Genomic DNA, 17181 nt, shown 5'->3' with positions numbered 1-17181 from the left:
TATGGGTTGTGCTAGAACAAGCAACGCATTCGCCAAGGGTTTTGTCTTTTTCTCAAAAGATAGCATGATCATGCCAGTTAAAACTACTGGCCTTTTGTGTTAAGAATATGACTCATGTGTAAAATATTCAGGGCAAATGGAGCTCTAAAGAGATAAAACCAGCAGCAGGTCGTGTTGGCATGTCGATAACATGAGGTGTGTGACATGCCAACGTTCCCAAAATGAGACTGTCGTGAGGTTTGTGGTTTCTGCAACCAGTGTCAAAATTCGGTCTGGATCAGTCAGGAGGATTATTGGGGAATTGCTGTACTAATATCAAACACATATAAACATGACGCATACATTTTTGGCTGTTGTTGTCATACAATTTCAGAGTTATAATTATCGTCACATTCTTCTGACAAAGACATAACGTGGCAATTTAGACATGATTCTCTGTGTTCACCTGACTGATGTTACAACTGTGCAGCCATAATTGAAAATGTATAATTAAATAACATGTTTTTAAGTGGATAGGATAGCCATTAACCGTTACATCTGTCCTCCAAAACAAGAACTTCAGCTTGAGACCATACCTCCCTTATTCATTTTCTTTTGAAGACAAACAATGAGTAATGATTTTGTTTTCATAAACCAAGTGCCAGTGACATTGACAATAACCGTATATATTTGCCAATCTGATTCTGGTTTACCTTCTTCATAATGCCCCCTAGTGTTCAGACTGAGACCCAACATAACTGAAATGCCTTGTGTTACACAACACATTGAAGCGAACTATGTGGCAAGACTTAGAAAAACATGCAGCGGGATGTTAAAATGTCAAGTGTTATATTTGAATAACCATAATTTCTCGTGTATAATGCGCATTTCCCCCCCCCCCCCCCCAAAAAAAAAAATTTCAATAGAGCGCATAATACATAGGTATAGAGGGGGGAAAAAAACGTTCACGTTTTATAAATGTATGCCGCCATCTAGAGGTTATGAAAAAGCTGAACACTTCCGTTCCAATATGTCACAGCCACCTAGAGGTTATGAAAAAGGTGTAGCCTACACTTTCATTCCAATATGAAAGGCGTACATATGACTGCATGTATGTACAGTTGTGTTCATAAGTTTACAGACACAGGCAGAATTTGTGAAATACTGTTTATATTTTCCATCCATCCATTTTCTGAGCCGCTTCTCCTCATATGCTGGAGCCTATCCCAGCTGTCATCGGGCAGGAGGCGGGGTACACCCTGAACTGGTTGCCAGCCAATCGCAGGGCACATAGAAACAAACAACCATTCGCACTCACAGTTATGCCTACGGGCAATTTAGAGTCTCCAATTAATGCATGATTTTGGGATGTGGGAGGAAACCGGAGTGCCCGGAGAAAACCCACGCAGGCACGGGGAGAACATGCAAACTCCACACAGGCGGGGACGGGGATTGAACCCCGCACCTCAGAACTGTGAGGCTGACGCTCTAACCAGTCGGCCGCCGTGCCGCCTGTTTGTATTTTATTTTATCTTATTTTCTTAAATACGACTGATGACTGAACAACAACCATCATTAATTTCTTGATGGTTATGTTTTATTTAATGATAATGCTTTTCTGAACAGTTTAATTTGAATCCCATTCAAATAAAATTAAATGTGTTTCGCCTGTACACATCTTACAAATCATGCCTGGGTAATCAAACATATGAGCACAACTGTGTGTTTTCTCATTTACTAAATAAAAGTAGGGCAGTGGATTTCAAAATAAGAGCAAGTAAAGAAAAAGAAAGTATTGCGTGTTCAAATAAAGTGCTTAACTTCAGAATAATTTGAAAACACTAACAAAATACAGCTAATACTTCATGTTTTGATCATATGGGTAGAAGCAAAACCATGCATTGTAAAAATACATTATACATTGGTAGAAGGGTTTTCCAGAAATTTGAGGTCAACTTTAGGGGTGCGTATTATACGTGGGTACGCGTTATACACGAGAAATTACAGTAAACCTATGCCATGTTTACTTATGCCACCCATGACAAACAGGTCCTCGGTGAGGGACCAGACAAAGCACGGCTCCAAAGACCCCTAGGATGAGAAAAATTATTGGATTGTGTTTTCCCTTGCCTGGGTGCGGGTCACCTGGACCCCCTCTGGAGCCAGGCCTGGAGGTGGGTCTCGAAGGCGAGCACCTGGTGCCTGTACATTGGGGTTCACCCCGGTGGACGAGAGGGTAGACTCCCTCCACCTTCGGGTTGGGGCGACGGGTCCTGACTTTTGTTTGTCCCTATGAACCAAACAGCAGTTCAGAGTACCCACCCTTTTTGGAGCCCTTGGAGGGGGTGCTGGAGAGCACTCCAGCTGGGGACTCCATCGTTCTGCTGGGGGACTTCAATACTCACGTGGGCAATGACAGTGAGACCTGGAGGGGTGTGATTGGGAGGAACAGCCCCCCCGATCAGAACCCAAGTGGTGTCCTGTTATTGGATTTCTGTGCTCACCACGGCTTGTCCATAACGAACACCATGTTCAACCATAAGGGTGTCCACATCTGCACTTGGCACCAGGACACCCTAGGTCGCAGTTCGATGATCAACTTTGTCGTCGTGTCATCGGACTTGCGGCCGCATGTCTTGGACACTCGGGTGAAGAGAGAGGCGGAGCTATCAACTGATCACCACCTGGTGGTGAGTTGGCTTTGATGGTGGGGGAAGATGCCGGTCCGACTTGGCAGGCCCAAACGTATTGTGAGGGTCTGCTGGGAATGTCTAGCAGAATCCCCTGTCAGAAGGAGTTTCAACTCCCACCTCCAACAGAACTTCACCCACGTCTCGGGGGAGGCGGGGGACATTGAGTCTGAGTGGACCATGTTCCGCGCCTCCATTGCTGAGGCGGCCGACCGGAGCTGTGGCCGTAAGGTAGTCGGTGCCTGTCGTGACGGCAATCCCAGAACCCGTTGGTGGACACCAGCGGTGAGGGATCCCGTCAAGCTGAAGAATGAGTATTTTTGGCCTGTGGGACTCCTGAGGCAGCTGATGGGTACCGGCTGGCCAAGCGGAATGCAGCTTCGGTGGTTGCTGAGGCAAAAACTCGGACGTGGGAGGAGTTTGGTGAGGCCATGGAGAACGATTTCCGAACGGCTTTGAGGTCCACCATCCGGCGTCTCAGGAGGGGGAAGCAGTGCACCATCACCACTGTGTATAATGGGGCTGGGGCAACTTGTGATCAACAATGAAGTCAATTATGAATGAAACTATTCAAATGTGTTGACTATTCCCATTCCATAAACATGGAAATTTCAGTCCCGCAGAGGTACATATGATTTCAAGTGAGGCAAAGTCCCAATAATTCAGCTCCTCAGAGTGCTATAGACTTCTTGTGTGAGGAGCTAGCACATTCATCATTGCCAACCTGCAATATGCCTGCAATTCTTTTTTTCCTACCCAATATATCTTCCCATCCCCGTAGCCAAAAGATTAGCTCCCTCTTTCAGCTCAATGATAAATGATTTACCAGCATTTCCGCTACAAGAGGAAATTGTATACGATGTGTGATCACCTGGGGAATGAATGCATCTAAGCACAAATAAGAAGGCTTAGAATTGTGGAGACAAGAGAGGGCACTTGAGGTCTTGCCGACACAAAAACAAGGCAGGAGGGATCAGCGTACTTGTCAGACTTTAATAACCATTCACTATTTGATAGAAACATCACTGTACACTTAAACCCTTGTTTTCAAAATATAGACTTGCTCACTTTACCTTTTATCTATGTGCAGTTGCCTTAAGGCTACAACCTTGTCAGTTTTTTACAACACATACTCCGATGGAGAGTGGGAACAAATACAGTACAAGCTTTGATGTGAAACAGCCCACGTCTGACTCAAGTCCAAAGGGCTTGTGATTTTATATTAAATGCCATTTTAAATGTCATACCAATGGTATTTATTCATTATCAATCACCAAACCCGTTTACTTTGAGGTAAATCAGTATTGTAACGATATTCTAAATGTCTCGACATTTAACAAGCGAAATGGGAAAGATTACATATATTACATATATTGCTGTTTTTTTTTTTTTTTTGCTTTGTTTTTCTCTCAAAAGTGCCTGAATCCTCCCGCCGCTCCCCTGTTGTCTCCCTTCTGACTGTGACGCACATGCGCAGTAGTAATCTTCCGTGTCTTTCTGATGACACACATGCGCAGTAGTGGTCATCTAGGTTAGTCGTGTGACATACCCAGAAGAACTACGGCTAACCGGTGATAGCAAGGGAGCCAGAAAGTTTGAGCATGACACCAAAAGTCCAAAAGAGGAATTGCAATGCAAAACCTGCGAGAGAGAACTTGCCTTTCAAGGCAACAGTGATACACAAGTGTCTAAAAATGTTAAAGGCCAGAGTATCGCCTTCATTATAATCTGCAATATCATATATAACCATGTCAGGAACGCTGCAAAATTCATTAATAGTTATATGTACTATCAACGTAATTATCTTTTGCACATACCTAAACATTTCAAGATGTGTCTTCATGACATTATACTGCTCCCCGGTAGCCAAAAAGGGGAAGCTGAAACACATTAATGGGATTAAAATTCATTTCAATGGGGAAAACTGATTTGAGTGTTTTGAGTTATGAGCGTGGTCATGGAAAAAACTAAACTCATATCTCAAAGCATCACTGTACTCGGATACCATCCTTACAGTATGACTAACCTCCCTCCATCTTATTTAATGTGTTTAGTTGACAACATCTTGACAAGTAAGCTGGTTAATTTGACAAAGTAAGCAAATTTAAGAAGACTATTACTATTAAGGGGAAAACAACTTCCATTTTTAGACTATTGTGTATTTAAATACTGAACAAATAATTTAGGCAAATGTGAGAGTCATCAACGTTTGCATAACATGGGAAATATGACTAATGGATGCCAAAATGTCAACTAATTCCTTCATTTTCCAGTGAAAGCTGACTGAGATTCCACATCATCGAGGGGGTCATCGGTTCTACAATTAGGGCTCAATTCTCATACTGTGTTCAACGCCAAAGAATAAAAACGTGTTTTAAGGCGGGTTTTAAAAATGGACAGAGAAGGGGCTTAATGTGTACCAGAGGTTCATTGCATAGTTTGGAACAAGCAACTTGTTCCAAGGAACCCTTGGAATTTTTTCAAGAGGACTTTGAGGGCAGTGAGACAGTGACCACTGCAGCATAATGAAGAGTGAGGCATGTAATAAAGTGTCCAGAGCTAAGGCATAGAAACAGGATAAGTAACGTTAGCATGTGTCTTCACTTTGGGCCTTTTTATCTGTGTATCCTGCACTTGGAACCCCGGTAGACCAAGTACTAAAAACAGTGCTTGGTAGTAGCTGCTTTTGTTGTTGGAAAAGCACAAGCTCAACCTGAATACCAGTCAATTTCACACTTTTATAGCCTGGTCTATTCTGTCAAGATCTTGAAAAGATAACTGTTTGGGCTACTCGCTACATGACAAATTACTGATTGGTGATTACACAGAAACTAAACAGCTGAATGGTTAATAATAGTCGTCAAGAGTTGAAGTTCTCCATAATGAACAAGGCACATTGGAAAAGCACCATCCCTCACTGCAAATGCCCACAAAGCAGAAACTCACGAGGGGCCGTCTTTCGTACTCAGCATGTCAGACCCACGGAGGCCTATTTCACCGGACAAAAATCTATTGTGCACTTAAGCTCTCGAAGCGCTGACATGCTCTCTGTTCTCGTATTATCTTTAGCTGCCCGGGATCCAACCAAAGCATGAAATCTGGTAGGCTTACCTTTTTCTGGAATTTATTTACATATCCAGTTACAACGTCATCTCAGAGCCAAACATGTTAAACCTTGTTCAAATAAGCAACTCCGTATTTTAGAGAGGCCATTTTTTCCCTAAAACGACTGAACTTGGATAAAAAAAAATGAAACCTCACCTCCAGTACGTGAAGTTTGTGCTCTGAGGGTTGAGGGTAAACGATTCCATTTGGAGCAAACTGTGCATATGTGGGTTGGAATTAGAAACAGTATGACTCAAAGCTCCTCATTGGCTGATTACTACCAGTACGAACTGTTATTATCACCCCAAAGTGGTGCCGCACAGCTGTGGCCTTCTTCCCAAGCCAAAACAAACAAAACAAATATCCCTCACTCTTTTGAACAGATTATTGCCATTAAGGCAACATTACGCATGAACTTGTGTAGCAATGAACAGAACTTAAACGCAAGAAAAATACATTAGAGGGTTAGTGAGTAAGCATGAATCTGATTGATGGCCACTCAGTCCAACTAAACTTTGAGAGAATGTGATTGATTATTTGTGCAGAGGAGTGCTACGTACTCTCGGGCAGCATACACAAGCTAGAAAAAACAAGCTGATTTGAAGTCATTCGTGACGGGGGCAAAGGCTGGGAATACTTTCCCCACCTCTAAAGAGGGGCGGGGGGACCCACTTTTGATCCCACTGAAAAAAAGTAAATCTGACATGACACACAGGGGTGAAGGCTTAAACCTTGATGCCGGGCCAGAATTAGGCAATGAAAAACCTGCCTGCCAAAGAGGGCTTAACTGGGTTGCCACTTCCCATTAAGGACTGGCTGCCAAGAATGGGTCAAACAATCACACACAGACAATGTTTATTTTTTTCTTTTCCTAAATCGTGTTACAAAAATAATAACTTAAAATGTATAGAGCGGCTTTTTTCAAGGGACCCAAGGCAACTTAGATTTCTCAAGCCCACCTAATGAAAGTCTTAAAGTCCCTGTAAAGTGAAAATGTAAATGTGCAATACATTTAATAATCCACAGAAAAGAGTGTTGTTAACAAACCTGTCAAATTTGAAAACGAACATAAATGAGGCTTCAAAATCGTAAAAAATCAAACCGTTTGCTCTCAAATGCGACATGCGTGTCCGCTGAATGCACTGAAACCACTTGCCGTTCAACTGTCAATAAAATACCACTACTACAACCTAAAAAAATATTGCTACTTAGCATCTTTCTTAAGTCTACATGTAACTAAATGTTTGAGCCACAAAAATGCATCCATTTAAAGTCTCCGGTGGCTGGAGTATATCTCACTGTATCGTCACAGGGATTTTCCATGCCACGACAACGAGGCACTCTAAAACCCTGGTCTCCACCATTGAGTACAACATAGTTATCGGTCTTCGCACGTTTTCACGAGCAATTATCTTCAAATATGTCTAATGTAATTAGAAACAAATCTCTGAATTCAATTTGAAGGCTCTTTAACACTTGAGTGTTAGGTTACACTTGTACGGATGGTAAGTATGTTAAAACTGTACTTGCCTGTGTACTTAATAACAGCTTTATGATGGAAGCATTTTGACAGATTTGACAGTTTTGTTTGTAATGTAAAACACTGTTTGAATTTACCCTTGGGATTAATAAACAGATATCTATTGATCAATCCTGGAGTGGATTATTGCTATGGCCATAATTTCCAACAGGAAAATTTGATTTGAAATCTCAACATACAGTATCGGGAGTTGACCAGCAAATGGGTTGTGTTCCACTGTGTGTTGTGTTATGTGACACTATATCATCTCTCAATGTGCCTCACATGCTGTTTTAGCCAAAAGTACAAGCTGAAACTAGTCAACAACAAAAAAAGATCTGTTGTTCCAAAACGGCACTGTCAGTGCTATCAGCTATGAGGCTGCAGTAATGGGAACCACGAGGAACGTGACCTAGAGATTCCCCTCTGCCAGTGTGCATGCATCAGTTCAGAGTCGACGCATCCCCACTGCTGAAACTGAATCAGCGTGCATTGTGGTCACATCTGCTGAAGCTGTCAAATTAACATTCCCACATTTGTATGGCGACTTGCTTCCACACATCAAAGATAATTGGATATCTCCAGATCGGAATATCAGGCCTCTTTCAAATGTGGATAAAAATCCAATTCACAACAGATTTGTACTAATGCAAACGCAATAGATGTCTTAATAACGTGTCTGTGGCATGTTTTTTGGTGGAATAAACAAATGATTCAAAATTAGACATTTTTACAGCATACAGTATTTATTGCCATGGTAAAATGAATCAGCTCGTTTTAGGGGCCGGAGCTTTCAAATGCAGTGAGCCAGCCCCCATCCCAATTCCCGCTGGACCAATGACGAGCGCAACTTCCTGCCCATTGCTTGTTATTCTAATGAGGCCGGGGCTCATCATTGGCCTATCAATATGCCCATTCATTTTCTTCCGCTTATCTGGGGTCGCGTCGTGGGGGCAGCAGGTTAAGCAGGGAAGCCCAGACTTCCCTCTCCCTAGCCACTTTAAGTGTTCCCAAGCCAGCTGGGAGACATAGTCCCTGCAGCGTGTCCTGGGTCATCCCTGAATGTCTGTCTTTTATTTACATATTATTAGCCGCTCTCAAGTGTTGAAAATAGCTTGAGAGCAAATAGCTTAACTATATTGGACACTTCAACTATCTGAGAAGTGTCAACTCCACCTCTTCTTCACTCCGCAGGAGCCTCGTGGCTTTATGTCGCCTCAAGATTGAAAGTTAAGAAACTATTTTTTTTAGACAATAATGGGTGAAAACAGTGAGGTTAGATACATTTAAGTATTACTGTCGTGTTAAAAACTGATAACTGTAATTCTTCGGTGCAGAAGGTACTGGTCACCCTCAAAGGTAAATTTGCATGAAGATTAATTTCCAACAAGTCAGTTAAATGTTTTTTGTATGGCATCACTTATGCCTCTTTGACCTTTGATAAGAGTTGGGGAAGATGTATGTAACCACAGTTGTGAGCTTTGTTGACCACTGAAGCCTTTTCTCTTGTCAGGAGGTTCAACTTTTTTTGTATGGCATCACTTATGCCTCTTTGACCTTTGAAGAGTTGGGGAAGATGTACGTAACTACAGTTGTTAGCTTTGGTTGACTATTGAAGCGTTTCTCTTGTCGGGACACTCGGCGCGAATGCGGATTTTGATAGGCCCTGCTAGCACCAGCTGACAGTGTAATTAAAGCTAGAATCCATGATTTCTGCTGCCCCCTTACGCTGGAATTCAGCATTACAACAAAGCATTCGTCGCTTCGATATGGCGTAGGTTAAATGCTTCTCCGGCCTCCTCCTTGTTCCAACCCCGCATGCTTTCTCCTTTCTCTATGGCTCAGTCGACCTGCGCACTGTCCATATATGAGCCTGCCCGTTCGTAGGAAAAATGTTATTTCCGCTACGTCGTTTTAGAGCACGACCAAGTGACCCAGCACGGGAATGTATAGGATAGTCACTAAATATAAAAAAATAAATATTGAAAAATATAGCAAGTTGTGTCAGAAGCTGATAGGCTTAATCAACATTCTGTTATCTACTCTTGGAGTGTCTTGGATGAAAATTACTTAAAAAAAATGTTTTTTTTTTAAAGTTGTGGATTTTAGCTTTAAATTGGTGATTGTTTTAGCGAATTGAACATCGATTTGGGGGAGGTGTTGTAATGATGTTCTTGCTCAACAGTATATGATCGCAATATAAGGTATCATACCAACTTTAAGGATGCTGTGTTTGGTAATTCAAGAAATATGAGATTTTCTGTATTTCCTGAAAGTAGTGACTTTAGTGATGTGAGGATTCCTCCCAACAGCAACGATATGTTAATTATCCCCGTTGTTTTGTAACAGTGGGGCGTAAGTGCAGAACGGCTCGCTCACAGACGCGATTTCAGAAATAGGCTGATGGCTAAACGTTCATGTGGTTGTTTAATTTCAAACTTGATGGGTGGGCAGGCACTCCAAAGACCCAAGCATTTGTATACAGAATTATATATAATATGTCCCGTATAAATCAGAATTGGGCAGTTGGACCTGCAGTGTCAATCCAGACCCTCACAGATATAGTCAGATGGATAGATAGACAGATAAATAATAGAGAGATGAGATGGACCGCTAGACAGACAGATAGGTGTATAGATTACAATTTAACTGCCTGAATGCAGGTCAGGGGTGGCATGGGGATGTCTGAATAAGTTTGCTTATTTTAGTAGTTGCAAAGGCTGATAAAATATACAACAGCCTGTAGGAGGGGAATGAGGATGAGCCTTCCTTTATGTTGTTCTGAGCCTACATTTTACGGCCCTAAACTGGTTCCCTTATATATATATATATATATATATATATATATGGAAATAAAATTTACTCCTAAAAACACAATTGTGCCAGCGGTGAAAGTCATTGAATACGAGGGGACGAATGAGGGCTAGTTTCCCCGGGAAAAACAAGTCTTAATCTCCGCCTCTCAATCTGCTCGCATTCCGGAGATTCTCCCACACTGGGTGCTCACCTGCCCTCCTACCCCATCGCATGACTTCCAGGCAGCATGCGTTACATTGCAAACTAAAGGGGAGTTGGTTTGCATCGGGAATACACACACAAAACAAACAACAACAACAACAACAAAAACGAGGGCATTGAATTAGCCATCTTTGCATCCCAACGGCATGAAGGTCTCATGAACGTGTGTACGCAGTGTCGCAACCGTAAAGATGAGCGCATTCCCCTCCGTAAAGTTGACTGAAAAATATACTCCATTACATTAAAATAACGACCACGTCCCATAAGCGAGTATTTAAAGACTTTTCCCGAGGCAAAGTAGCACTTCAATGCCGCCTTTCAGGTCTCCCGACTTTTCTAAACTCAACATAGTTTCGAGAGAAGACGTTGAAATAAATACCTCAGTGGGGTTGTTGTTGAGGCTTGGCCAGGCGGCGGCTTTTCCGTCTACATCTGCGCTTGAAACTTCATCGTTTAGTCCCATGCATGCGCGAGAGCTGAACTCGCCTCCATAACGACTGAGACCAAGCAAAGCCCTCCGCGAGCTCCTTGCTTCCCAAAAAGCAGTCCCGAGCACGGGGGCGGAGGGAGAAGCCACAGAGCACTTTTGATTGGTTGGAGGCGGAGAAAGTGGGCGTAACAGGGAAGGTTGGGGTTGTTGAATGAGCCAATCAGAGACGCAGACGTCAGTTTCCTTGGTTACACTTTTTGTCAACCGATACACTCGAAGACCGGAGAGAGGAATACGGAGGGGAAAAAAAGTGGTAACGAGTTCATTTTCTAATTTAATATCGATTTTAGTGTGCATAGTTATCTTATGAGGCAGTGTTTTACTTTACGTATCCTTTTGCAATGTTTGCTATGCTTTTTCGCTTACTTGCTTAACTAAACTTCGGACCTAATGATCAGTTCAGCTCAAAAATGAACATATAAAATGCATTTATAGATAGAAATTACAAATATACCATTAGGATATAAAAACAGAAGTACGTAGAGTCATTGAGCAATGTAAGGGCACCAGTAATGGTGCCCTTACATTGCTCAATAATATTAATAATAGTAATATTTTTACATTTGGTGCAGAGGTAAATAAATGAGTGACCAACTTCTGACATACGAGCCTTCGTTTGGCTGACTTTTTGCGTTGACTTGCGAGCAGAAATCTGAGATACGAGTGCCGTATGATCAACTCAACTCACTTCCCAACAAGCACCAGTTTAGCAGATAGTGAACAATTCTTCCAAAATGAGGCTTCAAGCTGTTTATAATTGGATATATGTTTTCAAGTACAATATTATAGCGTGCCATCCATCCATCCATCCATTTTCTGAGCCGCTTCTCCTCATTAAGGTCACGGGCGTGCTGGAGCCTATCCCAGCTATCATCGGGCAGGAGGCGGGGTACACCCTGAACTGGTTGCCAGCCAATCGCAGATTATAGAGTGCTATTTTCCTTATTAAAAACACATGGCCAAATTTTTTTGTCAGGTTATTGGGGGGAGGTTGAACTGGATTATTGGCATTTCCATTCTTTTCAATGGGGTAACATGATTAGAGATACGATTGTTTTAAGTTACGAAGATGGTCACGGAACGAATTGAATTCGTATCTCAAGGTACCGCTATGATTATTGACATATGATTACATATTACAGAATTATAATACATCTGATATGTATGGTGTATGAAAAATCTGTTGATGTGCATCATGTGTATGCATCATATTTTAATTTCACATTGAAATGAAATAATTACAATAATGAAAATGTAAATGTGGTATCTCACATTTGAACAATGCGTACATGTTACTGTATAACAATGGATAATAATGTAATAGTGTATAGGAAATTTGTTGATTAATAATTTCTATAACATTATCTCACACACAGTGGAGAATTGTTGCATAAATGAATTAATCTAATTATGGACTAAAATGGACAGCCCTTTTGGCCATTCACCCCATAAATGTATCAAAGGTAACAAAACAAAGGTGAATTTCAGTGACGTTCTATTTGGCCACTGGGGGCGCGCGCGTTTATGTTTAAAAATACACCTAACTTCCGGGTAGGTTCCACCTACCTAGCGCAGAGTGATGACGTCATCGATAAATAACGATTGTTTTCCTTTATATGTCAAAGTCAGCTGATTGCTCCACAAACAGCTCGTCACTCACATACCTTCAAACAGGTAGCCAATACATAACATTATATTATATGTAACATTATACTCCATTTTCCCCCATACGAATGAACTCTTGCCCTTCATATTGACAAACGGTGACATACTATGTTTAATGTCGTTCCTTTTCTTTCTTTTTTTCCAGACATATGCAGAAGTCACACGTGGGCAATGAATGCAGGAAGTCAGCAAGCATTTATCACCAGCTACAGAGCAGAAGATTTAGGTGAGTGAGTTGAATTAGTGTGAAATCTGACCTGGAAATGTTTATGCTGGATGGAATTCCACTGAATGTCCTGACATAGCTTTGATGCTTTTGTTTGATGAGACTTGTTTGTTCACCTGTCTTTATGGCACTCAGCTTAACTGCAAACACCAATGTCTTGACACTGCTACTTTGCTCCGCCTGCCGGGCAGTCTTTCCTGCAGTGCCGTCTTTCCTACAGTGCCTCATTTGAACTGTGGGCTTTGTCTTTTCTTGCTGAAGTCAGCGCAAATGAACTTTTAACATAAAATGTGATCCAGTTTTGAACTCTTCCAGGGATCCTAATAAAGCACATTTTCCAATGTTGTCCAAGTTGCTCTATTTTCAACAATTTATCCCATAGGAAATAATGTAAAGTGAGTTAATTTGTTCCATGCCCAAACTGTCAATCAATAACTTTATAATAAAACTAAAATAAAATACCACTACACTATTCCCTGGCTATAGTGTTTTTTTAATTTACAATTTTTTGGTTTACAGTATATTTACTGTCATCCCCGCACATGTGGGAAAGGAGAGCCACAGCTGCCCATGCACTTTTCAGCAGTTTATTAAATGCGGGAAGAACAGTAAAACAAGTACAGTGGTGCCTTGAGATACGAGTGCCCTGATTTACCTGGTTTTTGAAATACAGACACCCACCACTAGATGGCGGGTATAAAAAAAAAATAAAAAAATCCTAACAAAAAGAAGTGGATGGCGCCACAGTTGAAGGAAGGTGCTTCGTGGAGTGAAGGAAAAACACAAAAATCTATCAAAACAAAAGTTCAAAACCAAAATTTCACATGTACTTAAACAGAAAACTACAATAAGCACTTCTGGAAAACTGAATCTACTTTCACCAAACAGAAACACAAAATCACAGTAACACTTACACAAACCTTAAGTACCGCTGGAACAAAGCTAGAAGACTCAATAATGGCAGACCAGCAAAATTAATACTCCTGCACCCTTCCTCCAGCATGATCCACCCTTAATACATCAATGAGCAAATTGCCGGCAGGTGCGCCTCGGTGGCTCCGCCCACATCTCCAAGGCAACACTGAAGGGCAGAGAGAGGAAGGTATTACCAATCAGGCAACCAAAACACAGTACATGACAATAACCACGGTACATAAACTAATGATAAAGAACAGAGAGGGTGTAAATTTACAACAATAAACATGAATCTTAAAGCCTTTTGCCATGAAATGCTTCATGTCCAAATAAAACTTGACCTATTTTAGGTTTCGGAAACCCTATTGTGAGACATGAGACATACATCATCAATCTAACTTTACATTTCGTCATTATTATTAACGATTATTGGTAGCGGGAGTGAAAATAACTGTAGCTTCCACTCCCTTGTCACTTACTACTTACTACTACTACTACTACTACTACTACTACTACTACTACTACTACTACTACTACTACTATTATTATTATTATTATTAATCGGCACGGTAGAAGACTGGTCAGCACATCTGCCTCACAGTTCTGAGGACCTGGGTTCAAATCCCCCCCCTGTGTGGAGTTTGCATGTTCTCCCCGTGCCTGCGTGGGTTTTCTCCACGTACTTTGGTTTCCTCCCACATCCCAAAAACATGCATGGTAGGTTGACTGGAAACTCTAAATTGCCCTTAGGTGTGAATGTGTGCGCGAATGGTTGTTTGTTTATATGTGCCCTGCGATTGGCTGGCGACCAGTTCAGGGTGTACCCTGCCTCTCGCCCGAAGATAGCTGGGATAGGCTCCACCACGCAGGTGACTGTTGTGAAGATAAAGCGGTACAGACAATGGATGGATGGATGGATATTATCATTATTATTAATTGTGTATTTAACCATGTTGTTTGCTTTCTTCCATACAGACAAATTGACAGCACGACTGAAGAATGGCCTGTGCAGATCAAACTATAAACCAGCGGAATATGAAAAAGTGCAAGCCATGGTTGATGCTAAACGGCTGGAGACTGCTTTAATTGGAAAAAAGGTAGAGTCTATATTTAGAGTTGATAACTTTCACAGTTATCCCAAAACATGAAACATTTTTTTCCCCCCACAATTTAAAACAGTTCAAAGGTGTCTTCATAACATTATGTGAAAGTACACCAAGGATCAAGAATTACAAACCCTATTCCTAATCTTGCTAATCTTGCCATTTTTGGGGGCCGGCTTTGTCTTTTGAAAGTGAGCGACTAAGTACCCCGCTTTATATACTATTGGGCCAATGGCAAGTCTGGCTTTTGTTTCTGTAAAGACCAGGGCGGCAGCTTGTATTTCTAAGAGTGTGGGTTGAAAAAAGATCACGCTTAATGACAATAAAAGAACAACAAACACAAATATCCCCACCTCCCCGACACTACGTCAAAAAGTACACCCAGCGATCAAATTCGTTCCGCTTATCAGAAGTTACTGCTGTTAGCTAACGCTAATCTGTGCATCCATCAAAACTAATTGCAGCTCTGCTTACCTCTTTGGTTTTGGCTGATAGCAGGGGACATGTTTCTGCAAGCCTCTGCCACCGTATGATAGTGCTTCAGACAGTGACTCCAGCTGCTGCTTGAAAGAGGCTCTGGATCTTCACCCAGTTCCCTGCCACCATGCAGCGCTCATAGCTCAAGTTTTTGCACTCAAGTCAAAGCAAAACAATCGGCTGAAGAACGGTTACAATGGTGAAAAACGTAAAGTTGGGTCACTTAAATTTCAAGGCACCCCTTTGTAGGACAAAGCTTTGGCCTGAGCACAAAAACAGAAAATTAATAGTTTTTCAGAAAATAACAGAAGATAGATTAAACATAAGTCTGTGAATAGCTGAATTAGTGAATCTCAAATATGCGTGGAAACACAATATACTAAGTCACTTTTCCATATTATGTCCCCTCTAAATGTGCTAAAATTGTGGTTATCTAACAGCATGTCTCTAGTCTGGTTGCAAAATGCTAATAATTCTATAGGTTTGCCAACTTTTTTTTCTGAATGGCACATATTTTTATTACGAGTAGTAGTAAGGGATTTAAACTGGCTTTACATAATATTTAGGAGTTGGAAGAGAGCAGCAATATCACTACCACTCACAATTGTGTCTAGTTGGATTAATATTCATCAGGCTGCCTGGGGTCTGTTATAAAAGTGTTTGAAGTTCGACTCAGAGCGCAGGGAAATGTATGTGCTTGTGGCCAAGCAGATTAGGCTGTCCAACCTGCAATGTTTTAATTTAACTGTGCTTAACTGTCGCAGGACCCTTTATTTTTTTTTTTAAAGTACCCTTGAAGTAAGTGCCTGTGCACCCTTCCAACCTCACTCACTGCATAACCCAGATAAGACATTCGCATTTTTGCTCCTGGCAGAATAGCAGACCTGGCTTTCTGTACACATCTCCCATAGGTGACGTGATGGAGGGTAAACAAATCACCATTTGTTGCCTTCAGCACCATTTTTGCCCTCAAGGAAGAGACCATTGAGGTTTTTGATTTTAAACATCTGTCTGCCATTATGCCTCTTGATAAGATTCTGTCCTTAACAGCAAAGTACAGAAGTGCAAAAGCATCCATCCATTCATCCATCCATTTTCTGAGCCGCTTCTCCTCAGTAGGGTCGCGGGCATGCTGGAGCCTATCCCAGCTATCATCGGGCAGGAGGCAGGGTACACCCTGAACTGGTTGCCAGCCAATCACAAGGCACATACAAACAAACAACCATTCACACTCAGATTCACACCTACAGGCAATTTAGAGTCATCAATTAACCTACCATGCATGTTTTTTGGGATGTGGGAGGAAACCGGAGTGCCCGGAGATAACCCACGCAGGCACAGGGAGAACATGCAAACTCCACACAGGTGGGGACGGGGATTGAACCCCCAGTCCTCAGAACTGTGAGGCAGACGCTCTAACCAGTCTCAACCGTGCCGCCGTGGAAAAGCAATGTATGTTTATTTGTTTGGACAATTGACAAATGAAAACATTGAAAGCAGTGGCAGTAAAAACAGTCATCACAAAAGATCTATGCCTGTTTAGTCTATAATTTGACTTTTTTTAAATGTAAATTTAAGCATGAAAGGACTTGTTTCCATATGAAAGAATTGCTGGACTGGCTGGCTTCGAAGAAGGTCTCTGTAATTAATTCTTCCCCTCGCTCCCTGTTAACATTGACTTCTGTAGAATAATTTTACTATATGGGTACATATTTTGTTGCTTTCAGAAATAATGGAGAGTGTTGGGTCTGATGTGACTTTTCATGCGTGATCCCACTTCAGACATCATCTTTAACGTAACTCTGAGTAGTACTCTCGACCTGGATTTGAACTCATCTATTTAGTTGAAAAATGTCTATACAGTTCCAGCTGAAGAAAAACAGCTCCGAAGCATGAGGCTGCCACCACCGTGCTTTTTTGTAGGTGTGGTTGGTGTTCTTTTGGTGATGAGCAGTCTTTTGTTTGTATCAAACATTCCTTTTGGAATTATGTCC

General features: G+C 41.6%; 2 protein-coding genes across 4 annotated transcripts in view; one reads left to right on the top strand and one right to left on the bottom strand.

Annotated features, from left to right (window-relative positions):
* LOC133487245 (plakophilin-4-like) overlaps nucleotides 1–10856 on the bottom strand; it is a 103895-nt gene extending 93039 nt beyond the window's left edge. The window contains exons 1-2 of one of the 2 annotated variants that reach the window (XM_061793561.1): nucleotides 10691–10856; nucleotides 4487–4549 (exon numbers count right to left, since the gene is read on the bottom strand). The gene's annotated coding sequence lies outside the window, so the exon portion shown is untranslated. The remainder of the gene's footprint in view (nucleotides 1–4486; nucleotides 4550–10690) is intronic. The other variant, XM_061793559.1, reaches the window with a different exon arrangement.
* Nucleotides 10857–11026: 170 nt separating this feature from the next.
* The window catches only part of LOC133487247 (coiled-coil domain-containing protein 148-like), a 37900-nt gene continuing 31745 nt past the window's right edge, over nucleotides 11027–17181 (top strand). The window contains exons 1-3 of one of the 2 annotated variants that reach the window (XM_061793568.1): nucleotides 11027–11054; nucleotides 12612–12692; nucleotides 14583–14704. In XM_061793568.1, coding sequence (XP_061649552.1) covers nucleotides 12638–12692; nucleotides 14583–14704 — 177 coding nt within the window. In that variant the 5' untranslated portion in view covers nucleotides 11027–11054; nucleotides 12612–12637. Of the gene's footprint in view, nucleotides 11055–12371; nucleotides 12476–12611; nucleotides 12693–14582; nucleotides 14705–17181 lie in introns of those variants that run through there. The other variant, XM_061793567.1, reaches the window with a different exon arrangement.

This window comes from Phyllopteryx taeniolatus, chromosome 12, assembly GCF_024500385.1.
Source record: "Phyllopteryx taeniolatus isolate TA_2022b chromosome 12, UOR_Ptae_1.2, whole genome shotgun sequence".
NCBI classification, from domain to species: Eukaryota; Metazoa; Chordata; class Actinopteri; order Syngnathiformes; family Syngnathidae; genus Phyllopteryx; species Phyllopteryx taeniolatus.
This window is presented reverse-complemented; position numbering and strand designations above follow the sequence as displayed.